The sequence below is a fragment of the Aspergillus ambiguus genome (assembly GCF_047715705.1).
Source record: "Aspergillus ambiguus strain CBS 117.58 unplaced genomic scaffold BDV59scaffold_8, whole genome shotgun sequence".
NCBI lineage: Eukaryota > Fungi > Ascomycota > Eurotiomycetes > Eurotiales > Aspergillaceae > Aspergillus > Aspergillus ambiguus.
In genome coordinates, this window is record NW_027395521.1 from 501000 (window position 1) to 517236 (window position 16237).

The 16237-nt window shown below is 47.8% G+C and overlaps 4 protein-coding genes and 2 non-coding genes across 6 annotated transcripts; 4 read left to right on the forward strand and 2 right to left on the reverse strand.

The window, feature by feature from the left end:
- Positions 1–740: 740 nt before the first annotated feature.
- On the forward strand, positions 741–2618 carry BDV59DRAFT_200380 (sugar porter family MFS transporter; the record flags this gene model as incomplete). The annotated part of the gene is made up of 5 exons (XM_073693570.1): positions 741–1275; positions 1324–1796; positions 1853–2198; positions 2256–2332; positions 2382–2618. The coding sequence occupies 5 exons, from the start codon at positions 741–743 to the stop codon at positions 2616–2618; spliced, it is 1668 nt and encodes a 555-aa protein (XP_073549893.1).
- Positions 2619–2886: 268 nt separating this feature from the next.
- Positions 2887–5055, reverse strand: BDV59DRAFT_192072 (glycoside hydrolase family 71 protein; the record flags this gene model as incomplete). Its single annotated transcript, XM_073691991.1, has 7 exons — positions 2887–3128; positions 3159–3470; positions 3519–3976; positions 4025–4168; positions 4219–4300; positions 4349–4895; positions 4945–5055. The coding sequence occupies 7 exons, from the start codon at positions 5053–5055 to the stop codon at positions 2887–2889; spliced, it is 1896 nt and encodes a 631-aa protein (XP_073549894.1).
- Positions 5056–7507: 2452 nt separating this feature from the next.
- BDV59DRAFT_211922 (putative MFS monosaccharide transporter) lies at positions 7508–10097 on the forward strand (the record flags this gene model as incomplete). The annotated part of the gene is made up of 9 exons (XM_073695911.1): positions 7508–8053; positions 8109–8161; positions 8217–8489; positions 8550–8627; positions 8679–9074; positions 9126–9166; positions 9283–9572; positions 9631–9716; positions 9768–10097. Exons 1-9 carry the CDS (start codon positions 7909–7911, stop codon positions 10095–10097), a joined length of 1692 nt encoding a protein of 563 aa, XP_073549895.1. The 5' UTR covers positions 7508–7908.
- A 577-nt stretch (positions 10098–10674) lies between these two features.
- BDV59DRAFT_174509 (aromatic alcohol reductase) lies at positions 10675–11894 on the forward strand. Its single transcript, XM_073689089.1, has one exon. It carries the CDS (start codon positions 10690–10692, stop codon positions 11611–11613), a length of 924 nt encoding a protein of 307 aa, XP_073549896.1. The 5' UTR covers positions 10675–10689; the 3' UTR covers positions 11614–11894.
- A 375-nt stretch (positions 11895–12269) lies between these two features.
- Positions 12270–12359, forward strand: BDV59DRAFT_t72. Its single transcript has one exon. It is a non-coding gene; the product is annotated as a tRNA-Tyr (tRNA).
- A 139-nt stretch (positions 12360–12498) lies between these two features.
- Positions 12499–12588, reverse strand: BDV59DRAFT_t75. Its single transcript has one exon. It is a non-coding gene; the product is annotated as a tRNA-Tyr (tRNA).
- Positions 12589–16237: the final 3649 nt, after the last annotated feature.

A 16237-nucleotide genomic window follows, 5' to 3' on the forward strand; every position in this document is an offset into this window, starting at 1 on the left:
CAGTTTGACTTCGAGCAAGCTTGTCTCTCCCGCTCGGCCTTTGACTTGGTCTAAACGGGTAAGACGTTTGCCATTCCGTTGCCGTGAGGAATATAGAGTACATAATCCACTCATTAGCACCAATGAGAGGCGGTGCATTTGATCTGAATGCTGGCGCTGATGGCTCTTTATTTAATTAATATCAGGAAACGATGTTGAGTGGTTGATCTGTTATCCCTGTTTCTTGCGTGGCCTTCTATCTCTACACCGCAATGTATGAATTACGAGTTGACCATCAACTCAGCCTAGACCCAAAAACTACCAAATGAAATATACGACACATAGAATCAGCTGGAACGCGTTGCATACCATCTCCTGCAACAATAAACAGCCTTTCTATCCTATTCCATCCCGTGGCTTTCTTCTAGCGGGTTCGAACCATGGGAGGCCCACCAGTAAAGGACGCCGTCTGATTTGCCAACACCACAGATCGTCCACTCATGCAGACACTAAAACTGGGGTTATCTTCTTCTGTAGTCTTCTCCTGTCTCATGAGCTCGTACGAGCCCTGTCCACCAGCAAATCAGACGTGCAGGTCGGCCTTTGGATCATCGGTGGCGTCTCTGCGACGAAGCTGCCGTAGGTGAACGCTAGGACCGCATCCCAACTTATAAATTTAACCTCATGTCTTAGCACTTCTATCTCCTTTAGATTCCCTACAGTTTTCCTTCCTTTTCCCGCTTTCAGCTGTCATTCCAGCCATGGCCGACGTCCCCCCGCCTGATACAACAGGAACGTTGGAAGATGATCCTTCCCCCGTAAAGGGTTTCTCCCACCATGCCGAGGACATCTTCCATGAAAGAGATCCATATGGACCGTCGGGTCTCCGAGGCCTCGTCGCCAACCCGTTCGTGTTCTGCTGTGCCGCCTGCTCGACCCTTGGTGGCCTAACTTTCGGTTACGACCAAGGCGTAGTCTCGGTGCTTTTGGTCATGGACCAGTTCCTCGAGCGTTTTACAGAACTGGCCGAAGGTCATCCAGGTTCTTCGTTCTGGAAAGGTCTCATGACGGCCATGATCGAGTTGGGTGCTTTCATCGGAGCCTTCAACATGGGCTGGATTGCCGACAAATACTCCCGTCGATACTCCATCCTGGTGGCCGTTGTGATATTCACGATCGGCTCAGTTCTTCAGACCGCTGCCGTCGATTATGCCATGTTGACAGTCGCGCGATTGATTGGTGGTCTGGGCATTGGCATGCTCTCCATGGTGGCTCCGCTGTATATTTCCGAAATCAGTACGTCTGGGCACCTTCATGCGGGTTCCAACGGCTAACGCCAGATAGGCCCTCCTGAATGCCGGGGAACTCTCCTAGTAATGGAAGAGTTCTGTATCGTCCTTGGAATCGTGATCGCCTACTGGATCACATACGGCACGAGGTTCATGGCCGGGGAGTGGTCCTGGAGACTTCCATTCCTCCTGCAGATGATCCCCGGTTTTATCCTTGCAGCTGGCGTTCTCATGCTACCATTTTCTCCCCGCTGGCTGGCCTCTCGCGAACGCAACGATGAAGCCCTCCAGAGTTTGTGCAAGCTGCGTCGGCTGCCGCCTTCCGATAAGCGTATTCGCCAGGAGTTTCTCGACATCCAAGCTGAGGTTCGTTTCCACAGAGAGCTGAACGCAGAAAAACATCCCAGTTTGCAGGGTGGGGGACTCCGCAAAGAATTCTTACTTGAAATGGCCTCCTACGTCGATTGTTTCAGGTCCGGCTGCTGGCGACGTACCCATATTGGAGCAGGGTTGATGTTTTTCCAGCAGGTGAGCGAGTCCTTTTTAGTAAAAATCGAAAAGAAAGAATTACTGACATGAGCTAGTTCGTGGGAATTAATGCTCTTATCTACTACAGTCCTACCCTATTCAAAACTATGGGTCTGGACTATGACCAACAGCTCCTAATGTCCGGTATCCTTAACGTAACACAACTTGTCGGTGTTAGCACCTCTGTCTGGACCATGGACAGCTTGGGACGTCGCACATTGCTTCTTGGCGGTGCTTTGGGCATGACAATCTCTCATGTCATCATTGCTATTCTGGTTGGTCTGTACTCCGAGAATTGGCCCGCGCATCGGCCACAAGGCTGGGTTAGCGTTGCCTTCCTCCTGGTTTATATGATTGCGTTCGGTGCCTCTTGGGGCCCTGTTGGCTGGGCTATGCCCTCTGGTGAGTTATTGCGCTACCTGTATGAATATGAGATAGAGGCTAATAAGTGGAATATAGAGGTGTTTCCTTCGTCTCTCCGTGCGAAAGGAGTTGCCATCTCCACATGCTCGAACTGGATCAACAACTTCATCATTGTGAGTGTTTCATACTTTAATTGAGGGCTACCAAAACTGACATCAGCAGGGCCTGATCACTCCACCATTGGTTGAGGATACTGGCTTCGGCGCATACGTCTTCTTTGCCGTATTCTGTCTTCTAGCCACGGTATGGACGTTCTTTTTCGTGCCGGAGACTAAGAACCGTACGCTGGAGCAGATGGATCATGTCTTCAAGGATAATTCCAGCGAGGCAGAGCAGGAGCGGAGACAGGCCATCGAGGTTGAGCTACTCCGCGCCGAACAGCATGCCGCGGATGTATGAGTTCGGGACGACCTTTTCACACGCCCGCTGGCGGACTCGTATGCCTTTCTTCAGTATATACTGGTTGTACAAAATGTTAATGAGAACATGAAATATTGTATAAAATGGCTCACTCGTTTAATATGAACCTATTGCTATGAACTTATTTGCAGGTTCTCATTATAGCATACAGCAAAGCTAAACCAAGTATATGGCGAGGAGAGATTGGCAACGATTAACAAAAAGCATAGACCACGATGCACATTAATACAATCTGTCCTTCGCTGACCTAGCCAGATTTACACGCAGTAGGCGGGCAATATCCATGATTGCACGCAAAGCTACATAGTCCCAAATACGAATCATCCTCGCTGTCCAGTGGAACCCCCTTTTGTCCCGTCGTTGGGGGCGTCGGGACTGGTGCCCCGGACTGAGTACAAGTGCATGGTCCAGGCGGGCAATATCCGTAATGACAGCAGAAGTTACAGAGTCCAACATAGTTCCCTGGACCGGTGCCCCCGACGCAGACATCTGTTCCGGATGGGGGGGACACAGTTGCACCTGTGGTTGTGGGAGAGCTCATAGTCGTAGTGGGCTGGGAGCCTGGGCATGAAGAAACCGGGGTGGTGGTGGTGGTTGTGTGTGCCGACTCAGTAGATGTAGGTGTGCTTGTTGGCGTGGAAGATCTGGGGGTCGTAGTTACTGACGTGCTCTGAGCTGTGGTCGTTGTCGCCGTCGTGCGCGATGAGGTGGACGTAAGAACTGCTGTCAGTGATGGAGTCGCCTGACAGGTAGATACATGCAACCCTTGCGCGAATGCAGCTAGCCCAGCAGCCTGGAGATTGTCTGGGGCCCCTGGAGGGAGAGTACCGACTGAGGCTTACTTTAGCGATGAATCTCCGATTGGGCTATAACACATACCGAAAGCATTGAAATTGTATAATCCGCACACACACCCATCGATGATATCCTTCGGACTCGTTCCAGACAGGATCGTCTGTCCATCACGAATAACGCCAAATTGCTGGCTTCCCACTCCCATAGGGACCTGAAATGCGGCTGCGCCAGCCGGAGCATCAAATTTTCGCGAGTTATTCCCTGAAGTCACCTCCACTGTGGCTGCCGACTTCAGGAGGGATACGACAAACACTGCATCCTCCATATCTTGCCATCCGTCCGGACGGCCAATGAAGTAATTCCCGCTGCCATTGTTCGCGGGTACCATGCAGGTATCGGTAGAGTCACAGTTCACACCGCGAGGCGCAGGTCGGTACCAATAGATGAGGGAGTCCTCCTTGATGAAATCATTGGGAGAGCTTGCTGCTGCCTTGTAGGCGGCGATAAATGGCTTGGAGATCTCCAGCCAGCCTTCGTGGGGCCTGCTTTGTGTCAGAAGCTAGGAAGCTCAAGGGCTAGGAGACGCTCACATATCGTTGACCCATTTGGATGCCCCATCATCCGTGTGAGGGGAATCAAGTCGCCCGATGTAATGGGACTCACCGTAGTCGTTCCAAGTGACGATCTCGACGAAGCGAGGGCCCAGCTTCAAGATCTCGTTCCAGCGGTTGTACCTGTTGTCTTGTCAGCTTGTGATTCTCAAATTGTCGATTAGCTCATGTACCATAGAAGGTCAGAGGGGAAGATCCAGTTCTTGCTGTAGGATACCTCGGGGCCGAAGTGGGTTGAGAACCATGGTGAGGCGGCTGTCGTGCGTTAACTTTGCTATAAAATTGAGGTTATTCAAGACTCACGGGCAACATATGGCTTGCCCCCTAGTGCCTTGACATATGCATCATCCCCGGCCTGGACAGAAATATTATGTCCTGGAGTAGGGGCTTTGTTGTTGCCATTGTTCGGCCACGCCATCCAGTTTAGAAGGCCGTCTACAGGGGTCATGTCTGTGCCCTGCTCCGGGTGGAAGTTTGGCGCAAAGAAGAGAGGAACGCCAGCCGCCGAGCGCATGGCAGCTACGTCCAAGCCATCGCCCGCAAATGAAGACACAAACACTTTGTCATCTACCTTGAGTTGGGCGGGTAGCTTGGCATATTGGGCAATCTTCTGGCCAACCTCGTTTGCCTGACCAATGTGCCACCAGTTAAAATCAAATGATATGAAGACCTTCATATCGTTATTTGCCGCTGACTCGTAGGCCAGCTGCAATTGTCGGTCGGTGTAAGGGTCTACTCCGATGTTGAGAGCAAAGGCATCAATCCCAGCGGCTTTTGCGTTCTTCATGTCGGCATCGTAGTCGGCCGCACTGTTCCGGTTGCTCGTAATTCCGATCTGGGTATATGTCAGCTTGAAATATACACAGAGCTTAGGGACGTGCCATGAAATGAGCAAAGACCAAGCGCTCGATAGAACGTCGTATTGCGGGGGCTTTGTCATGGCTTGGGAGAGCGTGTATGTTGGAGGCCAGCGTAAAGCATATGGCCAATAAGAAAGTTTGCAGCATCATACTGAATAACATGGGAGAGTCAAAGGGTAAAGATGAATTGGCAAATCTGTTAGTTTCTGGACAGACGAGATTCGACTCTTTTATATTCTACATCTAGCTCCTCCGTCGGCGAGCACTTCAATCCGATCACTTCATAGAATGAAACTGTCTTGACTGCAACTCTAGAGAACCCAGTAATTGCGACGAACAGGGATCTATACCAGGTCTAATCGATTTGAGACATTCTCCGTCTGGAGTAGGATTACGTAGCCGCCGAGGAGGCCGAACGCTTGGAAATTCGTACAATCAGGAGCCAAGACGAATTTTCTGGTGGGACTTATAACATTGATTATAAGGAACCCTGGCCAATTGAGGGGTTTACGGCGGATTTTCTCGCGATGGGAGAAAGCGCCGGCCCGATCCATTGGACAATGCCATGATCCCTTGATTTGGCTTCACTCAGTCAGCGACTTGGCAAGAAACTATAATCACCCTAGAATTGAGAATCCGGGGTATGTGGGATTGGTCAAGTTACATTTGATAGACAACCGTAGGCCCATCGCTACATGGGCGTCCCAACTAATGATTGGATAGGCTGGAGGAAGATGGTCGATCGAATATGATCTATAAAGTCAGAGCCACTTGAAACGAAAACTCCCAGATCGCCAACTTTAACTCAATACTTTCGTTTCATATAGATCCCTTACCTGGTGCTGCATGTAGACGAGGTGTAGTATGTGTACAACCATGACGAGTCACTCAGGGTTAGTGCAGTAAACCCTTCTGCAGTGAGCACTGCAGTTGGCATACAGCAATCTATCTCGTGCAACCTTGGTGCATCACCTGCTCATCATCCGAGCGACACGGGACTCAAGCTTGTTCTGGATGTTACACAAATCTATAGGCATGGAGGTTGGCCTGAGCATCAGGTCTGGTGAGTGATGCACATGGATAAGCTCAGCGAGTAATAGCGTACAAAGAAAATTAGAGTAGTACTAACTTATAGATCCTGTATGTTGCCTCAGTATTTCACTGGATTGTGTATGAAGGCAACACAGGGTAATCGCCCATGTGATGATATTGACCACGCGCTTTGATCATTTGAGCATGATTCTTGCCTGTCCTATTTGGCCTTGGGGTCATCTGAGGTTGTTCTAGAACGTTGTAGAAAGACCACCGCATTGTAAGGCGGGAGATAATGAGAACTTGCTTTTGCTGTGGCACAATGTCCGTCAAATCGTACTGGTACTAAATCTAGGCATTGCATACTTTATGTGGCTTTCAGGGGTCGTCGTTAAATGGCACACATCAAAGCACCTCAAATAGAAGCGTACGGTTTAGGCATGTCTCTGACACTAAATTGCACCGCTTGTCTTATAATTTGGTACAATTCAGCCTGTTTTCGGAATCTCACTGCCACACCTGAGCGCTATTTTGCAATCTTGGCCGCTGGAATATTCTCCGATGACCATCGCTATTTTGGTATGGAGATCAACGACATTACGGCAAGTCTCGAGAAAGTTCCAAGGAGGAACCATAATCCCAGTCACCTACATCTATTGGCCTGACAAGTGTCTACCAAAAAGCCTCTTCCCCAGAGGGGCAACAGACCCTGTAGGTCTTCGAACACGTGGGTCTTGCCAATCTCATTTCATGTGGGAGAGCCGTTTCGAAGCTGACGTGATCCTTCCTAGAGAGAAATTGTAGCATGCGATCATGAGATCTGACAGAGTATAGGGCCACTTTGGATGACTAGTCATACATGGAGCGATGCTTTTCTATCTTGGTTTAGGAACAATAGGCCTGGTGTTTGATACATCTCTTTCCTCTATGTACTCAGCAGGCGTACGTATGTCTTTGGATGTGCAGACCGACTAATTTAGTTTACTTTATCCTTTCAACCACGCTCTTTTCCCACTTTTCCATGCAATCCTAGCTAAATTTCCACAGGAAGTTTCAAACCGAGTAAAGATCGGAGAAGATGGTAAATGGCTAATGTTCTAGAAATTCGAAGCATCCACGGTACCACATGTTATTTCCATGGGCTGACAGGGGCGGAAAAATAGACGGATAAATGCAGGCAGCGGATGGGGGGTCTCTGTCTCTCCTCTCCTGATTTTTCTCCACACCCTCCCCGTGTGGCCCCCGTGGGTAAATCCCCAAATCCCCAGATCTCCTGGCTAATTCTCCATCAAGTACTCCGTAGTGTTCAACTAATATGATATCACTTTGAATGATTGAACACATCCATAGAAGTGCAGCCACCCCGTGCTATCATTTACATGCTGCCGCTAGAGGACGCCTTCCGGCGGGAGAGCAACGGACCAAGGCGACCTAAGCGTCCCAAGGAGTCAGCCACGAAGCTTAACGCCGAGCCGGCAGAGTCTTCTGGTCTATTCCGAGATTAACCCGATGCCCGTAGCCTTTCTACGAGAGGGGAAAAGACAACTGCTGTCGACCCAACGCCCGACCAGGCGATATCCCCGGCACCAGCTGCGGGCCCCGCGGTCACAAAATACCCGGGGAAGACGAATCGGATGAACTCTGGATAAATTAGACCACTGACCATGGCGTCAAGCTAGCGGAGATTGCATGTCATCGAATGCATTGGTGCAGCCGGCCATTCGGCAAGAGGTTGAGGCATCGTTGATGCCAAGGGGGGTCTTGAAGCTCCGTTCCTTTTAATATCGACCATGGCCCCCTCCCAGTAGCTTATGTCTTATTTTTGCGAGAAGACACTAGCGGGGGGTCACTTCTCTTCTGCTAATATTCTCTGAACTCCAATCTATTGCTCCTGGGGATTCTTCTCCTTCCTTGACCGTCTTGTGTCGACTTCCTTTCTATCCAAATATCTGACTCCCCGACTTCGCTAACATGGTCGGCGGTGCTCCCGGCGAGGGAATCTCGGGCAAGCGCGCCCAACTCGCCGCTGGCAGAGTTGGATGGCGTGGGCTCTTCAGCAGCAAAAAGACTTTCGGTATCGCATTGTTCGCATCACTTGGTGGACTCGTTTATGGATGTACGAAATTCGCTCGCTCCGTGATCTAAGGGCTTGGACTAATTCGCCGTTCTAGATAACCAGGGAATGTTTGCACAGATTCTCACCATGCCCTCGTTTATTGCTGCGGTATATATCGTCCCCCGCATTGGCATGCACCTACACAGTAGCTTACACATACTAGACTAATGGTTATGCGGCAAAACCTTCCACGGCCCAGGGTATGCTTACAGCGATTCTCGAGCTGGGTGCCTGGTTGGGAACACTGTTGAACGGATACCTTGCCGATGCTACCGGTCGCCGTGTCACTGTCGTTATTGCAGTGTTTGTCTTCTGCATTGGTGTTATTGTCCAGGCCTGCACAGAGAACAAGGATTATGTGTTCGCTGGTCGGTTTGTGACCGGTCTCGGAGTTGGTAATCTAAGTATGATCGTGCCGCTGTACAATGCAGAGCTGGTATGGCTTATCTACGATAATCTAACCCCCGGTGAATCACTCTTTGCTAATTTCTCGAAGGCTCCTCCCGAAATTCGTGGGTCCCTTGTCGCTGTCCAACAGCTGGCCATTACCTTTGGTATCATGGTCAGTTTCTGGGTAAGCGCAACCTCAATCAAAAGTCCCTTGGCATCTGACTAACTGGCGTAGATTGGCTATGGAACCAACTTCATCGGCGGTACTGGCCAAAGCCAGTCCATTGCGGCGTGGGAGATCCCCGTTTGCATTCAGATTCTCCCTGCCCTCATCTTGGCTGCTGGCATGCTTCTATTTATGCCCCAATCTCCCCGTCATCTCATGAACTGCGGACGTGAAGAAGAATGTCTGCAGACGTTGGCTCGTCTGCGCGAGGCTTCTGTTGACGACATTCTGGTACGCATTGAATTCCTGGAAATCAAGGCCCTGCGCACGTTCGAGGTGGAAACCGCCAAGAAGAAGTACCCCCAGTACCAGGATGGATCTTTCAAGAGCAATTTCATGATTGGGGTACACGACTATCTCTCTCTTATTACTGATAAATCGCTCTTCAAACGTACAACTGTTGCGGTAAGTTTCTGGGTCACACTTGGCTGTGTTTTGCCATTCTGACCAGGATAGTGCTTGATCATGGTTTTCCAGCAGTGGAACGGCATCAACGCGTAAGTCTCACATCCTTGCCGCTAAGCAATATATACTGACCTACTCCAGGATCAACTACTATGCGTAAGTCTCGGCAGGGAGGCCGTATGGCTGTCCAAGGCTAATCACCATACAGGCCCCAAATCTTTGAGGATCTCCATCTAGGTAGCACTACTACCTCTTTGTTGGCGACTGGAGTTGCTGGAATTTTTGAGTTCGTGTTTACTATTCCCGCTGTTATCTGGGTCGACAACATTGGACGGAAGAAGATTCTTATCGCTGGCGGTATCGGTATGGCCGCCTGCCACTTCATTGTCGCCGGAATCATTGGCTCTTATCAACATACGTTCGACACTCACAAGGGTGCTGGATGGGCTGCCGTCGTCTTTGTTTGGATTTTCATCATTAACTTTGCCTACGCATGGGGTAAGTGACGGGGATATGTTATATTACCTTGTGACTGCGTTGCTAATTCGCTTCCTAGGTCCCGTCGCATGGATTGTTGTGTCCGAAGTCTTCCCTCTGAGTATGCGTGCCAAGGGCGTCAGTATCGGCGGAAGCAGTAACTGGGTAAGTTCAGTTTTCTCTCCAATGGAGATCGTCTTCTAACAGTTCGTCCAGTTGAACAACTTCGCGGTTGGTCTTGCTACCTCGCCATTCATTGCGGCGTCCAACTTCGGCACTTTCATTTTCTTCGGATGCGTCACAACCATCGGTGTGCTCTATGTGTGGTTCCTCGTCCCCGAGACCAAGGGGCGCACGCTCGAGGAAATGGACGAACTATTCGGATCTGAGGGCATGGCCGTCGAAGATGAGAATCGCAAACGCCAGATCGAACGGGAGATCGGCCTGCTGGCACTTCTGGGCGAAGAGCCCGAGGAGCCTTCGGGAGAGAAGAAACTCACCGAGCATACCGAGAATAACTCCTCTATCTTGAAGGCAGGGGAATAATGATCATGCCCCCGAGTTAACTATACTGTACCAAGCGGAGATGTCCATATTGCTGTCCCATACATCAGAGTAGTGAAATATATTGTATAGTCCATAGAACAGAATACTTCCACTGCACCGCCCTTGTTGTCAACATGTGTATCCCATTGTTGCCGAGAGTCGGCCCTGCCAAGGCCGAATCGGGCAGTCCCGTTGATGCGGATAAAGCCTAGACTTATTTAGCCTGAATATGCGCCTCTCCGCACCCGTCTGGGGGGCCGATTCCCGTTCCATTTGGTTGTCATCCACTCTCGAACGGATCTCGTGGTCCCGAACAAAGCCGGTTCGGCCTGGGCTGTGAACAATGACGTGGGTAGCAGGCAGTTCGGCTTCGGTTGGTGGTAGTTTAGCGGCAACAATGCGAGGCTATCATTTTACGTTATGACACATATCGTATCACCAGAAGGAGTAGTGGCGGAAATAATGGTTTAATAGAAGGTCTTTATCTCCGGCTTACAAACATATTCGATCTTGGCAGAAGATGATTACAAATATGAAACAGAACTACAGATATATATCAGCCAGTACACGGCTTCTCGTAAATCATGACAACATGACGCCCTCTCAAAGAATTCTTGTTATCGGCGCTGGTGAACTAGGCTACCAGGTCCTGCGCTTTTTGGCCGAGCACCCTGAACGCCAGGACACGACAGTCTCGGTGCTGTTACGGCCAGGGAATCTTTCGCCCGAAAGCCCGAGAAAGACGACGGTCGATAGTCTTCGGAAGCTAGGTATTCACATAGTGACAGGCGATATTGTCACCGACCCGGAGCAAACATTGATCTCAACCTTCGAACCGTATGATACCATCATCAGTTGTATGGGCTTTGCCTCTGGCAGCGGTACCCAAATCAAGCTGACGCGCGCCGTTCTATCCGCCGGCATTAAGCAATACATCCCGTGGCAGTTTGGAGTAGATTACGATGCCATTGGGCGAGGATCAGCCCAGGATGTTTTTGATGAGCAGCTCGATGTCCGTGATCTGCTGCGTTCACAGACGAAGACTAGCTGGGCCATAATCTCCACGGGAATGTTTACTAGCTTTCTGTTCGAGCCATCATTCGGAGTGGTGAATATCAAAGACGCCACAATATGTGCCCTCGGGAGCTGGCAAAATCGGGTTACGGTGACGACGCCCCAGGACATTGGCAAGATAACGGCAGAAATCGTCCTTGGACAGGAGAGGGCCTCTCTTTTCACTAACCAGGCGATTTTCATCGGAGGCGATACTATCAGCTACGGAGAGCTAGCTGAACTTGTCGAGAAGATCACACGAAAGCCTTTTCGTCGGACTCTTTTGACCGTTGGCGATGCACAGAACGCCCTCGCACAGGACCCAGTGAACACGTTACTCAAGTATCAGATCGTTTTTGGTCAAGGACGCGGTGTTTCATGGGAACTATCAGAGACGTGGAATGAGCAGCGGGGAATACACGCACTGACAGCGGCAGAATGGGCTGAAGATAATATCGTGTGAGCTCGATTCGCATGGATTCTTCAACGGTCCATCGTGGCCGCTGGACATGGTCTAACGGACAGTTTAAATTTTGGTGATTAAACAGCACCTGTACTTTTATATTATCTCAACATGCAAAAATATCATAAACGCGGCCCTATTAATGAACCAGGCTTTGCTTTTGGAGGGGTAAAGAAACTATTTCTCTAAAAGTCTGAGTAATAGACTCATCGAGTTGGTTTTATAGACTATTGGGGGAAATATATCGGGATTTTCTCTCTTTCTTTTAATTATTGTGGTAGGTAGTACCCTAAAGTAGCGCCAGGCACATAGACATATATATCCACATAGCACAAGCCTCCTGTAATCGTTAAAACCGATTCCAATATATCCGGGAAACAAGCTGCCACCCCTCTCTTATCAACATATGCCGTCAGATTCTGCCCCAGAGAACAGAGGCCACAGCACTCAGGCAGCTCTGCCTTCCAAAGTACCCAGTAGCAGAACGGCGGAGCGTATTCCAGCGTCTTATCTCCCCTATAAAAAGAAAGTATACCCCCTTAGTTACCCTATATCCTCGAGATAACGAAGTCATCCTAACATGAAGGATAAGTCTTCTAGTCTTATAAGATAGGTTTTATAATACGAAAATATTAACAGAGCAACAACCAACACCACCCCCGATGGTCTAGTTGGATATGGCGTTCGGCTGTAATGGATAATATCATATAACCGAAAGGTCGCCGGCTCGATTCCGGCTCGGGGGAGTTGTTCTTTTTTTTTTGGGTTGCTTTCCGGTGTTCCGGAATGTTCACCGGAACATTTTCCCCGTCACCGTGGGACCACCTTTTTGCAATGTTTCATTGAACAGACTATATTAACAGAGCAAAATAAAAAAAGAGTAACTCCCCCGAGCCGGAATCGAGCCGGCGACCTTTCGGTTATATGATATTATCCATTACAGCCGAACGCCATATCCAACTAGACCATCGGGGGGAGGTTGAGGCGGTGAGCCAATTTCTGGCTACAGGAGTATTATTTTCGTACAAAGCAAAATTCTGCAGATCGCTAACAACTCTGGCAGGTTATCAGCGCATCTATTTATGAAACTCTAATTGAAGCCCGTATAGGGCGTCGTATTATCGTGTCCTATCCTGAAATATCTAATATAATTTAATTCTCTTGTATCCATTTATAAAAGGTATTGGAAATTCCCTGGCTGTATAAATATTAGCTTACTGTTTAGGCTAGTGGGAAGCAAAGCTATATTGCCCTAGAATATAAGGCCGTATCTAGGCATAAAGACTACGTCTAGTCAACGGCCAAATCGCAAACCCTTGACTAAAGTAAATAATATAAGAGATTCTCGTATACACTATATATTACATCTATATAACGTTAACATAATGGAAACGTATTACCTCTTAGTCTAATTAGAATCCGGTATCCTTTATAGACTGGTCGCCTCTCGTCTCCCGTGAGAGTCAGTGGTTTAGCAGTCAGTAGATAGCACGAGGATTCGTTTCCGAAAGCCCTTTGTGACGAGCAGGTTCTAATGGTAACGTTCAGGCTGGACAATCATCCTTATCCCACTATATGACTCGCCGTTGAACGATGCGCAATAAAGCCACGACTTTTCTATTTGGTTAGGCTACAAATTCCAGGCTTTGGACATCCTCTCAGAGGTCAAGCAGGGGACGATCCATACTGCTGATTGGATACGGTTCGTAAAACAACGTTCGGTAATATAGATAAACGACGGCGTATCTGTCGCTAACCTATTAATATAGATATAATATAAGATATTTCTGAGTAACACCACCACGTCACTAGCTACTGAAATGATAGATATATAGTGTTCTATCGGAGAAAGTGTAGATGACTCTTGAAATTAAGCTTATATCTGGGTAATTCGATCCGGTAGCCTTGTCTTAGAGCTTTTCTTTGGTAAAGCATCATGGCCGCTCGAGCATCTTATTGATTTAACTTCTATTTTCTAATAACTAGTACTTTTACACCAATACCGAGATTTCTAGACCGTCCATGTGCTCTAAAACTATGCTCTCGATCCCGCGGACGAGCATCCCTATTTCTTCTTGGCTCGGTCTACAGTTGTCGAGACGCCGTATTTCTGGATACAATGTTGAGCTATCTAGTTGATCGGTGAGTTCGTCGTCGTTTCTATTACCTAAATTTTATATAATAGCCCTTCTTCCGGAAGCTCCGGGGGTCTTTTACTCTAACATTTAATATATCTAGAACTTGCCTTACTACTTATTACTCACAAAAATAGACTACGATTTAGTCTACCTTGGGTATACTAACTGATTTTCACTAGCGCCAGTAGTTTGATAATGTAGTAAAATGTCGTTTTCCCGGCTAGTTATTCGCGTTTTACTTTCCTATTACTAGGGATTACTTGCATATAACGTAACTATATAATTTCCCCGGCATTATTTTACTTTCCTTAATAAGCCATTTCAGTTTTACCGATAATAGAGGCAGATCGCTTGGTTATCTCTATGACCTCTTCGAAAAAGGTAAAGTATTATTCCTTTACGTACTAGTTGCTAGATTAACTGTCGTTCCGCCACCGGACCTATCCCTATTCAAAGCTCTATAGCTACATACGGTCGTACGATATTTTAACAAATGTAACCACCGTTTTTATAGCCGGCGGATGCAGGTATGAATAACAGTGATAACGGCGGGTATTTACTGACAGTCTGCTCAATAGTCATACCATCTTGCCCAGGAAATTATATGTTAATTAATGTCTCCTCTTACTCGGGTGGCAGAGTAATTTGCCATCAGCATAATTCCCTTCTCCAAAGAGGATTGTCTAGCTTTGAAAAGGGAACACCTGCGCAATTCAAGGGTCTATGTGTTTGCCAACAAAAGTACATGGGCATTTCTTCTATCCTCTACGTCTATCCATCGTGTTGACTACTGAGATAGATCTTCCCCGTGTGCTAGGAAGCTACGAGCTGGCGTAGTTATATCGTGATATTCTTAGTTAAACTTGAATTAAGGCGCCGTTGATTTTCCATGTTATGGTCGTGTTTACTCAGTAAGTTGGATATCCAACTAAAGACCCCTACAGCAACCGGCAGCCCAACAAATTCAGCGCCTAAAACACCATATACTGCTAGACAGCTAGGGAGGCATGCATCCACAGCAAAGGAACTGCTTAAAGTGCGCCCACAGACCCCTTCATCTGCGCTAGAAACGCGGTTATATAAGCTTATTAAAGGCGATGAATTGCATCTTAATGAGCTTATTATTGCGCGTGAAGAAATACGAAAAAACGGGCTGAAAATTCATGGCAAAGGTGAAAACAGGAGACTCTCTAATAGGTAGTTGCCTGTCGTAGAGGGATAATCCATTGGAGAAGGCCTAGAGCAATTACAGCGAGAGATGGGTTCCATGAACCTCCGAATACTATCCCTATAGATCCAGCGCTTTCTACAGTTGGGCCCTGCGTACGAGCGCCCCTATATAGAGTATAAGCCTATAATTCGTTTTATTATGCCTTTTTGGGGGGGGATTCGGATACACTGGTCATTGGAACTCAATGGAAAATTCTGTCTTGCATTCTTCCCCTATATCTTGCAGTTAGAACTGCACAAGTAGTTTCTAGATCACCAGTCAAATTCAAATAAGCCAAGCTCTATCAGTACAGGACAACTACTACTACCCCACAAACCAAACCCCGTTCCACCCTGTCTCTACCTGTTATGTTGGTTGGGCACATCTTGAACTTCGCACCTTATGCGCCAAAGTTCTCCGTCTCTCTCTTCATTTCTCAACCGTATATGTCGTTTTACTGCGCGTACGTCTGAACATGCCTAGCGTCAAATATATGATCGTCAACGCCCTCAAAGTCAATTTGGTATCTATGGCTGACAGTTGTCGCCTTCAATTCATAGAGGCCATCAACATTAACGCCTCCTATATCGATAATATGAATTCTATCTCAGTACGTTTTTCTACTATAGATGGCTAAATATAAAATAACCAAAAAGCCAAGCCTTTGCATTCACATAGCAGTACAGGGAAACCTAACTGAATAGGGAAAACCTGTACTAAGGCAGGAAAAAGAGCTCCAAAAGTTCGAACACTTGGAAATAAGCCCCGGGATACGCAGCGCAATACACCTGTACAAGCTAATTAACAAGCAGTACAACGCAGTAAGGTACCATAGTTTACTTCGCAATTCATACACTCTAGGGTTTTCCCAAATTTGACTCGGGCAAATATAATTATCTTGCTTACTATATATAGTCAGCCCCGTATTCTCGCAGCCTTCTCTCAATATAGCTATATTACTTACATCCTATCCATATCCCATTGAATTTAGTCTTATATTCTCGCAACCACATCTCAGTGTAGATAAATTACTTACCATCTGTCCACATCCCATCGCAGTCAGCTCTGTAGTCTCTCAGCCATAACTTATTAACAGATTTATTACTTACACCCTATCCATATCCCCATCACACTCAGCCTGTAGACTCACAGCTATATCCGATTAAAAGATTAATCACTTACAGGCTGTCCACACCCCATTATAGTTAGGCTTATATTCTCGTAACTACATCCCAGTATAGGTGAGTCACTTACAATCTGTCCATAATTAACCATA

What these genes read in the sequence shown, in the direction of transcription:
- BDV59DRAFT_174509 (XM_073689089.1), top strand. Translation starts at nt 10,690, where the DNA reads ATGACGCCCTCTCAAAGAATTCTTGTTATCGGCGCTGGTGAACTAGGC.